This window comes from Thamnophis sirtalis, unplaced genomic scaffold, assembly GCF_051295495.1.
Source record: "Thamnophis sirtalis isolate CommonGarterSnake01/CBP01778 unplaced genomic scaffold, rThaSir2_p1.2 scaffold_1, whole genome shotgun sequence".
NCBI lineage: Eukaryota > Metazoa > Chordata > Lepidosauria > Squamata > Natricidae > Thamnophis > Thamnophis sirtalis.
Genome location: NW_028261381.1, coordinates 26,382,302 through 26,400,608, shown reverse-complemented (window position 1 = coordinate 26,400,608; position 18,307 = coordinate 26,382,302). Strand labels below are relative to the sequence as shown.

Genomic DNA, 18,307 nt, shown 5'->3' with positions numbered 1-18,307 from the left:
AATATTTTTTCTGTTTTGCTAAAATCTTTTCCTTGCTAGTTTACTTTGTATTCTGTTACTTTCCAATTATTATTATTTTTAAAGTGTAAGCTCATGACTGCTGCCTTTCTTACTATGAGATAAAAGCAGAGAATTTTACTATCTAAAACTGGTATCTGCACATTCTACTATAGTTTTCTCAAACTGCTATAGTTTCAGGTGAGTCGGATTATGCATGGACCACCATAGAATATGTGAAATCAACTTGATGTTGAAGGATATTTTGCAAAAGCTGTCTCTGAACTCTTGTTGATTGACTCTTTAAAACATTGGGTCAACTGTATAGTAGAAATCTAAGCACATCCCCTGAAAATGAATTTAAAGGCATATTATTTTCTCTTCTAAAGATTGAAAATGGGTATCAAGAAATGGTGTGGCCTTCTGCAAATGTTCATTCTTCTGCTGAAGCTACTTCTACGACTAGAGGACAGGGAACGTATATGGCAAGGAAAACAGAGCACACATCCGCTGCCTCAACCCTAGACTGTAATAAGTTTCTAAAGTATGGGAGTACAGAGGAATTTCCTCCTCCACCATCACCAGATTTACTACAGGTTCCCTCTGAAATGACAGAGTTTTCCCAGTCCCCTGAACCCCCTCTCTCTCCATCCAAGCAAGTTCTCCCCAAGGATTTATATTCCAGGCAAAGAAATCTTTATGAACTAAACCGTTTGTACAAACACATTCACCCCGAATTAAGAAAGAATTTAGAAAAAGATTACTTCAAGGATATTTCTGACATCGTCTGTGGTAGCAACACTGAAATAGAGCGCTCCGCAGGAGGAGAAGTCCTTCAGGCTAAACAAGTCTTTGAAAACTCAGAAAACAGCCCTCAAAAAAGCATGAGCCCAGAAAGAGAAAATTTAGAATGGGATGAGATCCTGAAGGGAGAGGTCCAATCCATGAAGTGGATTTTTGAAAATCAGCCCCTGGATTCAATAAAGGATGAGTCTTCCGACCAGGACAATGTTAAAACCATTGCAGGTCAAGAAATCATTGCAGGGGGAGACGTTAAGTATACGACTTGGATGTTTGAAACACAACCCATAGATGCACTGAGTGCAAATTTTTCAGATGACACAGGGGCTGCAGATCGAATACCAGACTTGGCCCGAGGAGATGTCCGCACGGGCACCTGGATGTTTGAAACTCAGCCACTGGATGCGATGAACAAAATTCACCATGAGCAGGAAGAAGAGCTAAATGAAAATTCTGTCGAGGAAATCACCGGTGGAGATGTCAAAACAGTAAAATATATGTTTGAAACCCAGAACTTGGATAGTCTTGGGCAGCTTTATTCAGTAGATGAAGCTAAGCTCCTGCAACTGAGATCAGAACTAAAGGAGATTAAAGGCGACGTGAAGAGAAGTATAAGGCACTTTGAAACGTTGCCGATGTATGTTATTCGAAATGATTTAGGCCAAATGCTAGAAATTAAAACAGTCCACCGAGAAGATCTGGAGAAAGGAGATGTCAAAACTGTTCATTGGATGTTTGAAACTCAGCCTCTGGACGTCATCAACAAAGATTCTGTGGACATCAAAGTTGTCCGTGGAATTTCCATGGAGGAAAATGTGAAAGGGGAAGTGAGCCGGGCAAAATGGTTGTTTGAAACCCAGCCTTTAGATACTATTAAAGAGTGTGAGGAACCTGCTGCAGAAAAAGAAGTCATACTGGGCGCCGATGTCTGCAGAAAATGTTGGCTCTTTGAGACTCAGCCCCTCGATACTTTAAAAGAAAACGAAGACCCAATTATTTCATCCACCGTAGAAATCATTGGAGGAGATGTAAACACTACTAAACACCTATTTGAAACATTGCCAATGGACCTGTTGAAAGACAGCCCGGAGGTTGAAAAACTTCAAAAAATGGCTGCCACCGAGGAAGAGAAAGGCGATGTGAGGCATCAGAAATGGATTTTCGAGACAAAACCTCTTGAACAGATTAGGGAAGAAAGAAAAGAATTCGTAAGAACTGTGAAACTGGAGGAAATTGACAAGGGAGATGTGAGCAGCTGTAAGCATGCATTTGAAACGTGCTGGTTAAGCAAACGGAATGATTCACACAAAATCCATGTGGAAGGCGTAACAAGAGGTGCCGTAAAATTGAATAAAGACATTTTTGAAACGACCCCATTATACGCCATCCAGGATAATCTTGGGAAATACCATCAAGTTAAAACAATTCGTCAAGAAGAGGTGATCCGGGGCGATGTGAGGAACTGCAGGTGGCTTTTTGAAACAAGGCCCATCGACCAATTTGACGAGAGCATTGAGAAAATGGAGATCATCAAAGGGATTACCTCCAAAGAAGTCCAGTCGGGTGATGTGAAGACAGCAAAATGGCTGTTTGAAACTCAGCCTCTTGACGCCATTAAATATTTCAGCAACATAGAAGAAGAAGAAAGTGAGCAACAGACGGAGGTTACGGAAGTGGTCAAGGGGGATGTCAGGATGTGCAAGTGGTTGTTTGAAACTCAGCCCATGGAATCTCTGTATGAGAAAGAGACAACAGTAACAAACACCGATGAAGTACAGAGAGGAGATGTGAAAACATGCACCTTGCTCTTTGAAACCCAATCTCTAGATGCGATCGGGGTGGAATCAGAAACAGCTAAGCTGCACATGGTTGATCAGGAGGATATCCAAGGCAGTGATGTCCGCACAGCGTGTTTCCTTTTTGAGACGGAAAAGCTAGAGAACATACAAGGAGGAGAAGAGGACAATGAACTCAAGCGAATTGTGGAAATCGATATCCAGCCTGGAGATGTCTCTACTATGAAATATAAATTTGAGACCCAACCATTAGACTCGCTCAGTATCGACTCAGAGGAAGTCCTGCACAAAATTAAAACCATATCAAGTGAAGATATACAAAAAGGAGACGTTTTGCGTTGCTGTTGGCTTTTCGAAAATCGGTCCCTTGGTGAAATTTCAGAGGACAAAGAAGAAAGGACCTCGGCCCAAACCGTTACAGATGTACAAGATGGGCACGTGAAAAATGGCTGCTTCATCTTTGAGACCTTTTCTCTGGACCAGATTAAAGATGAAGATGGCATGGAGGAAAATACAAAGAAAACCATCAACCATGAAGAGATAACAAAGGGGGATGTGAAAAGCTACAAAATGCTTTTTGAGACCCAGCCGCTTTATGCAATCCAGGACAAAGAAGGATACTATCACGAGGTGACTACAGTGAAGAAGGAAGAAGTCCTCCATGGAGATGTACGTGGGACCCGGTGGCTGTTTGAAACTAAGCCTTTGGGCTCAATAAATGAGTCCGAAAACGTGTACGTCATAAAATCAGTCACCCAGGAAGATATCCAGAAAGGAAATGTTAGCTCAGTTAGGTACCGATTTGAAACACAGTCATTGGACACGATTTCAGACGAGGAGAAGTTATTTGTCCCCACAGTGAACAGTGTCCAGGGCGGTGATGTGAAAGCCAACAAGCAATTATTTGAATCTGAAGAAACCCAGAGGGACAAGTATGTAAGAACAGTGAATGTCAGCGAAATACAACAAGGCAATGTTAAAACATGTTCTTGGCTATTTGAAACACACACTATTGATGAAATTAGAGGGGAAGATTCAGAATACAAAGACATCCAGACAGTAACGAGGGAGGAAATCCAGGAGGGGGATGTTCAGCATGCGGTATGGCTCTTTGAAAACCAGCCTTTAGATGCCATTAAAGAAAATGATGAGTCTAATACAGAAATAGATAAGGAGGAAATTCCACAGGCCGATGTAAAAACCACCACATGGCTTTTTGAAACCACGCCTTTCCATGAATTTAATGAAAGTAGAATTGAAAAAGAAGAAATTGTTGGGAAAAGCGTGAAAGAAACTTTAAAGGAACTTTACTCACAGAAAGTTGTCGAGACTCATGGGATCATCTTGGAGGCAGATGAAATTGGAGATGTCCGAATGGCAAAATATAGGTTGATGAATCAGGAAGCTCCTGAAATACAAAAGGAAGAGATTATTAAAGGGGATTTAGCCAACATCATGATAAACCTCCTATCCAAACCAAGTACTCTGGAAAGGGAAAGTAAAGTAAATGAAGATGAAAAGGGCAATGTAGATTTGACCAAAAAGCAACTGATGAATAGCTCAACAGCGATGCAAGTTGAAAAAGAAGAAGTAATGAGAGGCGATATACAGCAAGCCATTAAAAATCTGTTTAATCAGGATCGTTTTGTAAAACGTGGGATTTTAATTCAGGAAAGTGAAAGGGGTGATGTTAATATGACAATCTATTCTCTCTTCCACAAAAAAGAGAGCAATAAAACCGAACAAGATGAAGTTATAGGCGGTGATGTAAAGCGCACCATTCACAGTCTTCTCTCTTCTGTAACGAATCATGAAATAGCAGAAAGACCTAAAATAGATGATTCAGAAAGGGGCAACGTTCAGTTTTTTACAACCTGCATAGAAGCTGGAGCTTTGGACTATTTGAAATTACTCCAGTCAGAGACGAACGAAGCATTTGCTAGAAAAAATCAAGACGAGGAAGAGGAAATAGTAGGGGGAGATGTTGAAGGCACTAAACTATTGCTAAAGAAAAAGAAGTCTCAAATACAGCGGACGGTTAACGAAGCTGACATAATTCCTGGCGATGTCTGTAATGCCCTTAAAATCTTCACGACTGAGCCACAAGATACATCCTGTCACGTAGACAAAGAAGAAATTATAAAAGGGGATTTGAAGACAACTTTGAATTCCCTGAGTCAGGCTATAAATCAGACCACTGTTACAGAGAAAGAAGAAATTGCAAAAGCTGACATCCATGCAATTTTGAAGTCTCTTCAAGAATCAGTTCATCAACCAAGAGAGACAGAAAAACCAGAGGTCGTTCCTGGTGATATTAAACAGACCATTGAATCTCTGGAGAAAACAAAACAAACAAAAAATGAAGTCTGGAGAGAAGAGCTTGTCCAACGTGACCTTGAATCTACACTAAGACCTTTTAAAGCAGTCCAGCAATCTTTCTTGGAAACAGACAAAGAAGTTGTCAGAGGCAATACTCAAACTGCTGTAGAGAGCTTGCTGGATACCTCTGAAGAAACAAAATTAAGGCAATACCAAAGATTCACAGAGGCCCAGGCAAAACAAAGTAAGGAAAGGTTACTGAAACCATCTCAACAATTAGCCCAGAACAAAGTCAACCCAACTGAATCCTTGAAAAACAATGATACATTTCTTCAGAAGGAGATGATGTCCCAAAGGAAGAGTTTTCTCTCAGAAGATGCCAAAGCAATCCATTTGGATCCGAGATGGAACACCAAGAGTTATGAGATGGAGAGGAGAAATATGAAGGCCTTACCTAAATCTCAGCACAAAGTCACTGAAAAAGCAGATAAATCTTCCGTGGATAAAGTCACAGCGAAAAGACATAGAGATCAGTATGTGATTGACCAATCTACGCTTTGCAATAACGTTGAGAAGAATGAAAGAGCAGAGGAGTCAGAAGCAAGCAGAATATTGATGAAGGGCCATGCAACCAATGAAATGCAAAGCGCGAAACAAATGACGGGGAAAAAACAAAGCATCTTTCATGAATATAAAAATGAAAAATATGTTGGTGTGAGAAGTCAGGGTGAGACAAAAGTGAAATTGGCCCAGCCAACATGTGATCGCCAGAGCTCCAATTACAGAGGGACGGAGCAACTGATCAACCAGTCAACCGGCCTGATTTCCAAAGCGGCTGGTCATCTTGAAACAAAAGAGGTGCAACAAGACAGAAAGCAATCACAGCATTCAAAGGAGGTTTGCAGAGGGAAGAAAAATAATGTTGTGGCAAGCCAAGCTCAGGTTTCCATGGCATCAGAGCAGAATGTGAAAACCAATCAAAAAGTCAGAGTCACACAGGAAATGCACAGGCAATTCAAAGAGGCTGAAAGGAAGCAAAAGTGCAGCGAGAAATCCATTTTGAAGTATTCAGGAAAATATAACGTTGAAGGTGCTGAGGAAGACTTAAGGGTTCAAGTGAAAAATCTTGGGAATCCATACAAGAATCCTAAAGGCTCAGATAGGTCAGAAATTGATTCTCCCCCTCCTCCTCCGCCTCCTTCTCCACCCCCACCCCCACTTCCATTGGCCTCATCTGACGTTGACTTCCCTCTGCCGCCACCACCTCCTCATTTATTGATGCCTTGCGATAGACGTAGATTGCCTTCTCCACCACCACCACCAAATGAAGAGGTCAAGTCAGTGCATGAGAGTTTTCCCCCTCCACCCCCCACTGCAGAAGAGAAATGTGACAATAAATTGACATCTCATCGGCCTCCCCCACCTCTCCCTCAGGCGAGAGAACGTTTCTTCAAAAGCCTAGACAAAACAGTTCAGTCTCAGAGCGGGACTTCATACAACACTAAACATCTCCAGGCAGAACTTATGAAAGAATTAGAAGCGAGCCAGGGCAAAACAACTAGAAAAATGCAACCAAGGGTTATTCAGATGCACAAGGAGATTGATAAGACAAATACAGTGGAAGAAAGGGCAGAAAGTTCAATGTTCAGGAACACTGTTAGCCATGAAAGAAAAGAGAAGATAGTCTGCACCGAAAACGAGGATGTTAAAAGGGCTGCATCAGTTGTGGATACTATCAATCTGGAAGTATCACTGTCGAATAAGACATTTCCACATTTTAGGTCTCCTTCTCTTCCAGCAGAGGCAACGCAAGCATCGCCTAAGCCTTATGTCCGGAAATTTAAAACTCCTCTAATGATTGCAGAAGAAAAATACAAACTGCAAAAGGAAGAGATGGAACAAAAACAAAGCAAGGATGTTTGTCAACTCCAGGTGAGAAGGAACAGTGAAAGCTGGGGAAGATTAGCTCAGGCAGAGTCAGAAGGTGGCCTGCCAGTGCCAAAATCATATAAACAGGATGAAATCACTCTGGAAGGGTCGCTGCCCTCTGAAGTTCCAGAAACACCTGCTGAGCCCGAATGCCAGAGGAAGCCTCAAGTCATAAACTCAGAAGCTGATGACCCACAGCCCTTACCAAAACAATTCACAGCTGAACAGTCTCAAAAGGTTTCAAAGCGCTCAGCAGAAGAACACATCAGGAAAGAAGCAGTCCATGAATCACAACGTCTTACAAAACAGAGTGCATCTTCTGAAAAAGTACAGACCCACAAAGAACATGCTATGAGCCAGAAAGAGCAACACCAAAAGGAGGAACAGTTGCATGTGCCAAATAATAAAACAGTGTACCCCTCTTTCAAAGTTAAAACCATCCAGGTTTCTGCCTGTGATCATACCTTACCTAAAGGCCACAGGGATTCCATGATTTATAAAAAGCAAGAAGGGTCAAGTGGTGTTGTGAGGCAACAGGTTCAAGAAAAACAGAAAGAAAGCATAAGCAAGAAAAGTGCCGCAGGTAATTGTATGAAAGTGGATGGGAAAATCCACATGGAAAAAACACTTTTTAAGCATGCAGAAGGCAGGCAAGAAATAGGGGATAAAGAATCTAGTGAAACGAAACAGAGATTAGTTCAAAGAAAGGAAATGGAGAAAGACAAAATGAAGCAAGAAAATAATTCTTTAGCTATGGAAGGAAAGCAAAGCCAGGTAATTGCTCAACTCAAAGAAGAGAAAGGAATAATTCAAAGAAAAGAACAAATGACTAGCAGTAAATCAGAAAAAATGGTTAAGCAAAAAATAATCAATATACATAACCAATTTCAGACTGTGCATTCCAAACCAGAATCAACTTTTGTTTTGGAGGCAAATGTTCAGAATAAAAACCTGTCTCAGGAAAAGAATAATCTACAAGGACAGGGAGAATATACCTGGGAAATTACCTCAGAACAGAAAAAAAGCCCTCACAAGACACCCCAGCCAAAAAAAGAGCCCATGCAAGAAAAAACATTACCATCTAGTTCACCAAGAGGATCCCTTCAGAAAAGTGAGAAAGACTCAGTAGACATATTAGAGTTGTTGAGGAAACGGGAGGAGATACAACAGTTGTTGTCCAGAATGAAAGAATTTGAGATGGAGCCAAGTAAAAATGGAATGAAAACATTCCAGGTGTTCTTAAGTGTTATTCCAGAATGGCTGGTCGAACAAGAAAAGAAGCAAGACTTAAGTTACATTGCACAGGAAGACAGTGTTGAAAAGATGAGAGAAGAATTGTTGGTTATTAAAGATCAAGCATCCAAAATACTTCACTCGTGTGAAGAGGCAATCCAAGCAGCCATGGTTTCAACAAATTCCCTGAAGTGTAAAAAAAATGTTCATTGCGCTAGAGGATCGTCGCAGAAGATAGCTAAAGTGACTGTTGGATCCAGCAGAAAAGATTCACAGATGGCTAAAGAAATGTCCAAAGACACCATGGCACACCAAGAAGTAAAGCAGAAAGTCAGTGCAAACAGATTTTCAGAAACCACAACTTCTTCACCATCTCTAAGAATGCGAGCGCCTTCACCTACTTTCATCACAATTGAATCTAGATGTGTTGAATCTCCTCTCAGGGATTTATTGTCTCCAATCCAAAGAGAAAGCACTCCGGTTCCACCATCCCCCCCACCGAGATCTACTACGCCAACGTCTAAGATACAAACGTCATCCGCCCGTTCTGAGCAACTTGCGAAACTTAAAGACTCTACAGCAAAACTATCTCAAGGGGCAATCCCAATTAGATCAATAACTCCAATTCCTATTGTGGAGAAAAGGTCAGAAATTGTTAAATCTCCTGCAAGCCTCCGTCGGCAAATCAAGATTGATACACGTCAACTTGACCTTTGCAAAGTACCATTTCCAAAAGACACCTGTGTAACTGCAGAGACAGTGGCAAAAGTCAAAGAGACGCATGAAGAATCCCAAGTAAATCAAATGTACGTCTCTCAAAAGGGTAGGAGCATTCCGGAAGAGCCCCGTGGACAAAGTGTAGGCTCTATTTCCATTGCACATGGTTTTGAGGTACCTAAGACTGGTCCTAAAGGGCTTAGGCATAGGTATGAAGCATCTGACCAGGTGATTCACATAAGGAAGGAGCCAGAGCTACCTGAAAGGTTTGGCAGTGACTACAAATATAAAACTGATGCAATGTTACATACTTTCAATGATCAGACATTAAGTGAGAGAAAATTCAAGAACAAATATGTTGAAAATGGTATCATGAATGACAGGTCAAAGGAAGTCCGGTGTAGATCACAAAAGGACAGACTTAGCCAAACTTCCCAAGAGTCAGACAACAGAAAAGATACTTTCCAAAAATGTCCTGGAAAGCATCAAAGAGAATCAAAGGAAACTAACTCTCAGAAGCAAAACCAGCGTGTCATTAAAGAACATTCCTGTGAGCCCAGGGTGTGCTTTGATGCAAAGTCCCCCCTCGGATGCTCCTATGGCATGGAATCTTTTGAGAACACCGTCATTGAGTCTAGAACCGCGGCCTCCACCGCACAAAGCACTGATGGAAGTCAGTCAGGATTTGGCTTCAAACGGGCCCCTCCGACCTATGAAGATGTCGTCTCAGGGCACATCTTAGATATTGCCGCTCCCAATTCACCAGAAGATCTTCTAAGGAACTTTCAGAAGACTTGGCAGGAGAGCGAGAGAGTGTTTCAAAGCCTTGGCTACACCATGTCAGAAGCTACTGAAGCAGAAGTGAGAAGTAGTTTCCACGAGGAAGCAGAGTTTATCAGTGGTAAATAAGCATGCAATGTGTGAAGGAAGCTTTTATCATGTGCACCACAGCAATAAAACATTCTGTACAATTAAAATGCAGTTGGAAGGAGAAAGTAACACAACTCCAGCTAACACTTCTTTTACTTCCCCTTCTCTCTTTCCTCTCTTCCAGAAATCTCTATTCCCTTTCTAAAAGCATGAGCTTACTATATGTGCTGAGCATGTGGCTAACCAATATGAGGGTTTGAAGTGTGATCTCCCAAAGTAAAAGCTGTATTTCGATTTTGCTGATAAAATCATTTCCCCGAATTTTAATTAAAAGAACTAACATCTCACAAAATATGTTTTATAGCAAATAAGTGTTGCTTTGCTCAAGTTAAAAACATATATACTACAGGTTGTTGTTGTTGCTGTTGCTGTTGTAGAACTGCATGAGGCCGTTAGGGTAAATGCAGCATATTTTGACAAAGTGTCATTTTAAGTAACACATGTTCATTTCATAGGACAGAATTGCTTCTTTTACAACAGGGCCTGTTAAACTGGGGTATGGTGTGTATGGCACCTGAAGCAATTGTTCCAGGCTCTGCACAAGGGGTGCATCTGGGGGAGATACAATATTTTATTTGCAGGCCAAAGACCAAAGGACAATCAGAAATTGTTCTGGGGGTATTGAGAGCAGTGAAAATTGTTAAATTATAGAGGTAACAGAAGTTATATTTGTAGGAATGTTCGAATTTCTGGGCACTACAGTCAAATCTAATCATGTACAGGTAGCCTTGCTTAGCAACTACAATTGGAACCAGTAACTTGGTTGGCTAAACAATGTAGTTGCTAAATAAAAAGTCATGTGATTGTGACAGGCAAATGACCTTTTTTTCCCCTTAGACATGGTCACTAAACAAAAAAAAATAACAATTTATGATTTTACTTCTGCTTCGGTATTAACTCTGTCACAAACTGGTTGCGAAGCAGATAAATTAAAAGAATTAGAATCAAACTTTGTAGTCACTTTGAATGGACACTAATCAGCATACATTAAACTTAAATGTCATTGCATTCAGCTCTCAAATGATGAGCACATGACTGCAGGATGTCTAGTTTAATGAAAAGAAGGAATGGAGGAGACATGATAGCAGTGTTCCAATATCTCAGGGGCTGCCACAAAGAAGTGGGAGTCAAACTATTCTCCCAAAAACCTGAAGGCAGGACAAGAAACAGTTGATGGAAACTAATCAAGGAGCGAACCAACCTAGTACCAAGGAAACATTTCCTGACAGGGAGAAGATACCTTTCAACTCTGTTATTCTGTTATGTTGTGATGGTCATAAATGCAAGGACTGGTCACAAAGTTATTTTTTAGTACCATTGAAAATTTAAAAGGTTACACCTGTAAAGAAACAACAAGAATTGACTCTCAAGAATTGCAAATTTAACAAAATAAGACCCCACCCAACCCCACCTTTCTCCTTTCCTCTCCTGCCCATTAGGTCTTCCTGCAGGGCACAGAATTGTCTGAAAATTATGAATTGGCACAGGGGAAGCAGGTTTGAGGAGAATTTTGCCAGAATTTAAAAAATATATATCTGAAACTCTATAGTATGTCCTAACCACACTTGGGGGAAAAATTATTTGAGAATTGGAGATAATTTCTTCTGGGTTTTCTATTAATTCCCCCCTCCCCCAGATTTTAATGAAAGATGGCTAGTGGTTTTAATCTCCCACAGTGCCCATGACATAATGTTAATCTGCAGGAAAGTGGAATAGCCAGTTTGATTTAATGCCTAAGGCCATGATGGGGAACTCTCTGGGCACACAAGCCATTGCCTGTTGCTCTTCTGGGTTCTGTTTCATGGGCTAGCTGGTCTTCACACACCCGGGAGTGCCAGAAACTGGAAGAGCAGCCACCCCAGGAAGATTATCTCCTGGTTTCTGGTGCGCATATGCATGCCGGCCAGCTGGTTTTCGCGCGCACATGAGCAACAGAAACAAGAAGACCAGGTGGCCAGTGTGCATGCACACGCCAGAAACCAGAAGATCATTTTCCTGGTGCATGCATGCGCATCAGGCAGCTGCTCTTCTGGTTTCCAGCACACACATGTGCACCCCCATTTTGGCACTCGGTGCCAAAAAGGTTTGCCAACACTGGGCTAAGGTATCAAGCTAGCAACCAGGAGACTGGGAATTCTAGTCTAATCTAATCTAGGCTGTGAGAGCTAGAAAATAAGAATGAGATGGGGCTGTGGATCAGGGCTCTTCCTGGAAGTGTACTCGCAAACAATAGCAGTGAGCACTCTGAAAAGTAGAATGGTGCTTGAAGCAAGCAGTTATCGCTCAGATTTTACATTCAAAATCCTTCATCTTCACCATCTCCACTTACGTTCAAAACCTATCATTTGCAGCTTCAGACACAGAGAATAGTAGAATAAAACTCTTGGTCAGTGCAAAATGAACCTATTTCCTTAAAGATATAAAAATAAAAAAACCAAATTGCAGATTCCTTTATCAACAGGGTAGAAATCGCATTACCCGCACAAAAGATCAAGAGCGCTGTTTTTCATGAGCACAGTCCATGGAAGACTGGTCTTGTTCCCCAAAGTGAATTGCATTTTAAGAAATCTGTATTATTGATCAACACTGTGAATTCAATCCTTTTTTAAAAAAAAGATGCTTTGGGTTCTTCCTGTACATAATCAAACTTGCCATGAAATAGAAGTGCTTCTACTGTGAATAAGCAGATGGAGAGGATGCGCTTCCAATGGGAAAGTGTCACAAGCCCTAGATGCAGAATTTTGCAGCCAGTGGCAGAAACATCTGTTTTCCTTCACTGTAATGGAAAAGGAAAAAGAGAGAGGGGGGGAGGGAGGGAGGGAGGGAGGAGAAAGGAAGGAAGGAAAGAGAGAGAGAAAAGGAGAAAGAAGGAAAGGGAAGTAAGAAGAAAGGAAAGAGAAAAAAAGAATGAAAGAAAGGAAAAGAAGAAAGGAAAGGAAAAGAAGGAAGGAAGAGTCATTCACTCATCCTCTTTTACCTTTCACTTTATTGAAAATATTAAAGCATCTTCAAATAAATATAAAAAAGTCTGGCATTAGTTGAAACAAAGAATTTATTTCATCTGACTCCCAGGAAGCTTAAGGGTTAATTATTTAGGAGTGAAGGTTCTCAGGTTTCCTAATGATATTGCAATTTTTTTTGTGCATAGCCTGAAGAAAAGAAATATAACAATACATAGCACTGACATCATCTCATTTATTTCTAGAAAGTGCAACTTCAGGGAAAGGAAACATGCCTACTTTGTCAAAAGAGAGTTTATCCAATGGAGTGCCTAGCTGCCGACAAGCAGATTTTCCATAAATCATGTTTTCGGTGCCACCATTGTGGTAGTAAATTAAGGTAAGGTGAAGTGAGCAATTAAAACTTTAACATTCGTATATTGTCAAAGCTTGATTTGATGTTCAGATGAATGAATGAATGAATGAATGAATGAATGAATGAATGAATGAATGAATGAATGAATGAACTTGAAATGTTGAAAATAAATCAACATATTTAGTGGTGCCACTGAACTCTTATCCCCAGAATGACGGTGTTGGATCACTTAACTTCTGCTTTGTCTATATAAATTGTAACAAGAATTATTGAAGCTATTTCTCCCTTGGAAATGATTTAATACTATTTACAGAATCAGAAGAAGCAGGTGCCAAATATGCCCTGCTTTTTAAGAATTTTAAAAATACTGAGGTTAAACACTGAAAGAAGTTTTATACAAGCCTTACGGAAAACATTGCATTTCCAAAAAAGGAAGAAAGAAATGAACTTAGAACAACTTTATTGTCATTTTGAATGTACACTAATTGCCATGCATTAAAATGAAATTTCATTGCATACAGCTTTCAAAGGGTCACCACCTCCAATATACACCACATAAACATGCCAAAAATATAAATAAATAAATATTTTATGCATATATTAATATATCAGTTGAGGAAAGGGGTAGAAATTTTTTGTAGTGTTCTCTGATTGACAACACCTTCAATTACTCCCTGCTAATGTAACCTATATACATAATATCAGTATCCACAATCAAGGGAGTATATACTGCTCTTTATATGGGTTCATTTCATAATTCCTGATAGGCAGTGTGTGTATAGTTGTAAATATACAATGGGTATTTGGAAGAGAATAATATTTGAACAATGCTAATGAAGACTAGGGCTTCTAGGCGCTGTGGCTAATCTGATGAATGCCCCATTTTTTTTTCTAAGCGTTTGAAAAGGATTTGTGATATTATAACATTAGTGAACACTACAAGTGTCTAGCTGGAAAGGTGCAATTCTGAATACATTGGGAATAGATCTACCCCTCATACTTAGCCACAATAGGGTTTAGTTTTATCTTCGTCTGATGTGTACAGTCAATAACTGCAGTTGGTAAGCTATGGGTACATTAGGCAAGACATAGATGATTATAACTGAAATAAATCTCATCCAACTCACATATCATTTCAAACCTGGATATTTTAGAACAGGTGTGTCAGACCTGCATTGTCACATTGTCGTCACATGATATATTGCAACTTTCCCCCTGTTTGCTAAAACGGGTGGGCATGGCCAGCTCATGACGTATCCGGACCGTGGGCCATGAGTTTGACACCCCTATTTTAGAACATTGTTAACTGGAAAAAAATGGCTTTTTTTTTTCATAGTAAGCCACTGTAAGCAAAAAAACAAATGAACCACATTATCCTCATCTGAGAACTAGGTAAAAGTTTTAAAATATGTTTTACTTTATATTAAAGCGCTTTTAAAATTTAAACAACATTGTACCACAATGATCTTGTAACATTTTTTAAAAATGGCTAAAATGTTTTTTGACTGTAATTAACATCCAGTAATTATTTTTTAAAACAGGAAACTGTTTTTAAAAGAGTTTAATTTTCACTCAAGCTTTTATAATAGTATATATAATACATTTGATATACAAACTGCAATGTCATGAAAAGGACAAAACATCATAAAGTATACTCTGACTAGTACTTGGATTGCAAAGTTGCAGCCAAACATCTGCAAGTCATATGCTTTCTATTATTATTACAGTTGGTTAAATAGTCAGCCAGATATTTAGACAGACTTAAATCTTTTATCCACCTATCAAGTCCTGCCTGAGAATCTGGGACAGACAAACGTTGTTTGATATTATTAAAGATACCATTGCAAGATGCTGTTCCCAGTAAAGATGCCTTTTGCAATCAATATTATTATTTATATTATTTTATCATACATACAGGTACCATATTTTCACAACCATAAGCCACACCGGATTATAAGCCGCAGTATCAGTTAACGTTAATTTTTCAAACTTTTTCCATATATAAAGCGCACCGGGTTATAAGCCGCACGTTTTTTTTGCAATTACTAACAAAATCGCAACCTGCCACTCCTCGCACTCTGCACTCCATGATACACCCCCCCCCACCGTTCGTCCAGTAAGGTCGGGGAGGCGTTGGGCAGAATTGGGAGGGAGATTTTCAAAGAAGCGCACCAAATATCTCCCGCGAACTGAATCGGCTTTAATAAAGCAATTACCTGCTCAGCTTTAGTTCCCTTTGTGAAAGTTAGAATCCGCAGCTTGAACCCGAGAAACTATTAATCCTTCTCCCATTAAGCGCTATTCCATCGGACCTCCCCATTAAAACCAATCGGAGGAGAAAGCCTGGGCGCTGGGGAGGGAAACTGCTCAGACGGTGGAAGGGACGGTAGGCGCAAACGGAGAAGAAAGCCTGGGCGCTGGGGAGGGAAACTGCTCAGACGGTGGAAGGGACGGTAGGCGCGAACGGAGAAGAAAGCCTGGGCGCTGGGGAGGGAAACTGCTCAGACGGTGGAAGGGACGGTAGGCGCGAACGGAGAAGAAAGCCTGGGCGCTGGGGAGGGAAACTGCTCAGACGGTGGAAGGGACGGTAGGCGCGAATGGAGAAGAAAGCCTGGGCGCTGGGGAGGGAAACTGCTCAGACGGTGGAAGGGACGGTAGGCGCGAACGGAGAAGAAAGCCTGGGCGCTGGGGAGGGAAACTGCTCAGACGGTGGAAGGGACGGGAGGCGCGAACGGAGAAGAAAGCCTGGGCGCTGGGGAGGGAAACTGCTCAGACGGTGGAAGGGACGGGAGGCGCGAACGGAGAAGAAAGCCTGGGCGCTGGGGAGGGAAACTGCTCCATATATAAAGCGCACCGGGTTATAAGCCGCACTGCCGGTTTTTGATCAAATTTTAGGATTTTCAGTGCGGCTTATAGTCGTGAAAATACGGTATATAAAATAAAATAAAATAGGTGGTGAACATATCCCAAAATCTTGCTTTCTATTTTCTTCACAGCAACCTGCAATGCATTTTGTTATTCTCCCATTTTGTTTACCTATAAGAGAATAAGATCAAGCCCAATTAAAGTATCAATTTTAAAAAGACTACAAAAATGCCATCGATAGTGAATGTATGCTGAAAGTGATGCATCACAGTTGGATCCTATAACCCGTAATCCACTGTAAATGTCAAAGTCACACAATTTTGGAAGACGATAGAATAATAATAAGCTTCTAAAAAAAAGTCAGATTTTCTGTGGCTTTGATAAGTGACCTAAGAAATTAAGGGAATCCCCAGGAACAATGAAGTGGCATAGCTACCCCACAAACATTGAGAAGTTCAAAGAAACTCTAAAATAAAAATATGGAAGCATTTCATATTCCTCAAATTACTTTGCTGGATGCAAAATCTTCAGAGAAAATAGTAGCAGAAATAGTAAATGAAAAAGCATTTTTTGTAGAGATGCAGAATATCAATTTTATCCCCTGTTGTTTTTAAACAAAGCATGTTTTAGTAAGGATAACTGAAGACATTTAACAGACATTTAAGACAAATATGTACAAAGAAAATACAAAAAGCTTTTCTTTTCACACATCAAATGGACATATGAACTTCTTTTTATGCTCTCTGAAATTGCAATTGTTTTGCAAATGTTTTATTATCAAAATAGGAACATCATCAGTGCTTGAAGGGGATGGAGTTTGTTTTTATTTTTATATACTAGTGGCCTGCTCTATCAGTATTGGTGGGGGTGTTCTTGGTGCTTCCTTCCTTAGGCTGTACTTTACCCTGTACCCTTGTTTGTCTGCTTTGGTAGGGTTAGTTTATTTCTCTTTGCATGGTACGTAAATGTTGCTTGTCTCTGTGTGCCTGTTGATGGCTGATTTTTCTGAGTGCCAAACCTGCAGGAATTGTCTGGTGTTTTTGGACTTGACTTGGTCTAGAATGCTCAGTTTCTTAATTGACACAATGGTTGATTCTGTCCATGTGTGGTGAAATTAAGGAGTTTTTATTGTGGCTTCTGACTGCAGATTATAGCAGGTGATTGTCTCAAAAGATGAGCAGAGATTAACACTAGGATTAACATTAGACCAATAATCAAGAAGTAGACAATACCCGCTGAAGGAGCTATAAACACAGAAATAAGCTAACAGTAAACAGCCTAATCAAGGAACTCCAACTAAGACTGACTGGGCAAGCCCTTAGTATTAAAAATAAGAACAAACTCCACAATGGTTTGTTCACAACCCACTGTTCTTACCTAGTTGGGTAATGAAACATCTGCAAAAAAAACCCACCAAACTCAGAGAGCACCAAAGACCCCCACAGTTCATCCCCGAATTACAAATATTCTCTTCTATTGGAACTTCTTTTTAATTCTAGCAATGAATGGAAAAGTTGAGAATGTAGCAATTCTGATAGAATCCGGGGGCTACACAGAACTGATCCTCAAACACTGTCAAATGTATAACTAACTTTCAAAATATTTGTTTTAAAATACACTAAGAAAAAGACTTCTTTGATCTATTCTGTGCTACTTAGAGTGAAAGAGTGAAATTAAGCATTTAAAACCCAATCTTAAAAGTGAACAATTTGGAGTTAGATTAAATCATCTTCTGAGCAATCCCATAAATATTCATTATGGCCTAAATCCAATGTATAACTAAATATTGATCCAATGTAATAGTATTTAATTTATTGGCATTATATGGAGGGAGGGAGAGGGAGGGAGAGGGAGAGGGGGAGGGGGAGGGGGAGAGAGGTAGAGTGAATGAATTATATTTATGGGTACTAAAATTACAATTAATTACAGCTAAAATTTCCTTGGACTGTTTATGATTGAAAAATACTATATAACGTTTTTCTTTGATTTGACAGCTTAGGAAATTATGCTTCTCTCCATGGTAAAATATATTGCAAACCACATTTTAAGCAACTTTTCAAATCTAAAGGAAATTATGATGAAGGCTTCGGACACAAGCAACATAAAGAATTGTGGATTTCCAAAAATCAGAAAGGCCCTAATAGTTGTGCTAAAGAAGTCCATAAGTCCACATCAAAAGTGAATAAAGCAACTGTTCGTATGTTGAATCCTGGCAATCCACAAGCCCATTGTGAAACTGCGAATGATGATTTAAAACAGAATACAGAGAAGGGCAAATTAAACATTATGTGGCCACCTTCTACAGAAACTCCCAAAAATTCACTCTCAATGGATGTGGTTAAAGTAAATAAACCAAAATGGCCCCCTGAAATTTCTGAACATGAGACTGACAGAATTAATACGAA

At 40.1% G+C, this 18,307-nt stretch overlaps 1 protein-coding gene across 1 annotated transcript in view; it reads left to right on the top strand.

Annotated features, from left to right (window-relative positions):
• The window catches only part of XIRP2 (xin actin binding repeat containing 2), a 113,440-nt gene extending 95,406 nt beyond the window's left edge, over positions 1 to 18,034 (top strand). Inside the window, exons 7-9 of the mRNA XM_087709500.1 lie at positions 387 to 9,693; positions 12,928 to 13,061; positions 17,897 to 18,034. Coding sequence (XP_087565626.1) covers positions 387 to 9,693; positions 12,928 to 13,022 — 9,402 coding nt within the window. The 3' untranslated portion in view covers positions 13,023 to 13,061; positions 17,897 to 18,034. The remainder of the gene's footprint in view (positions 1 to 386; positions 9,694 to 12,927; positions 13,062 to 17,896) is intronic.
• The last annotated feature ends 273 nt before the right edge of the window (positions 18,035 to 18,307 follow it).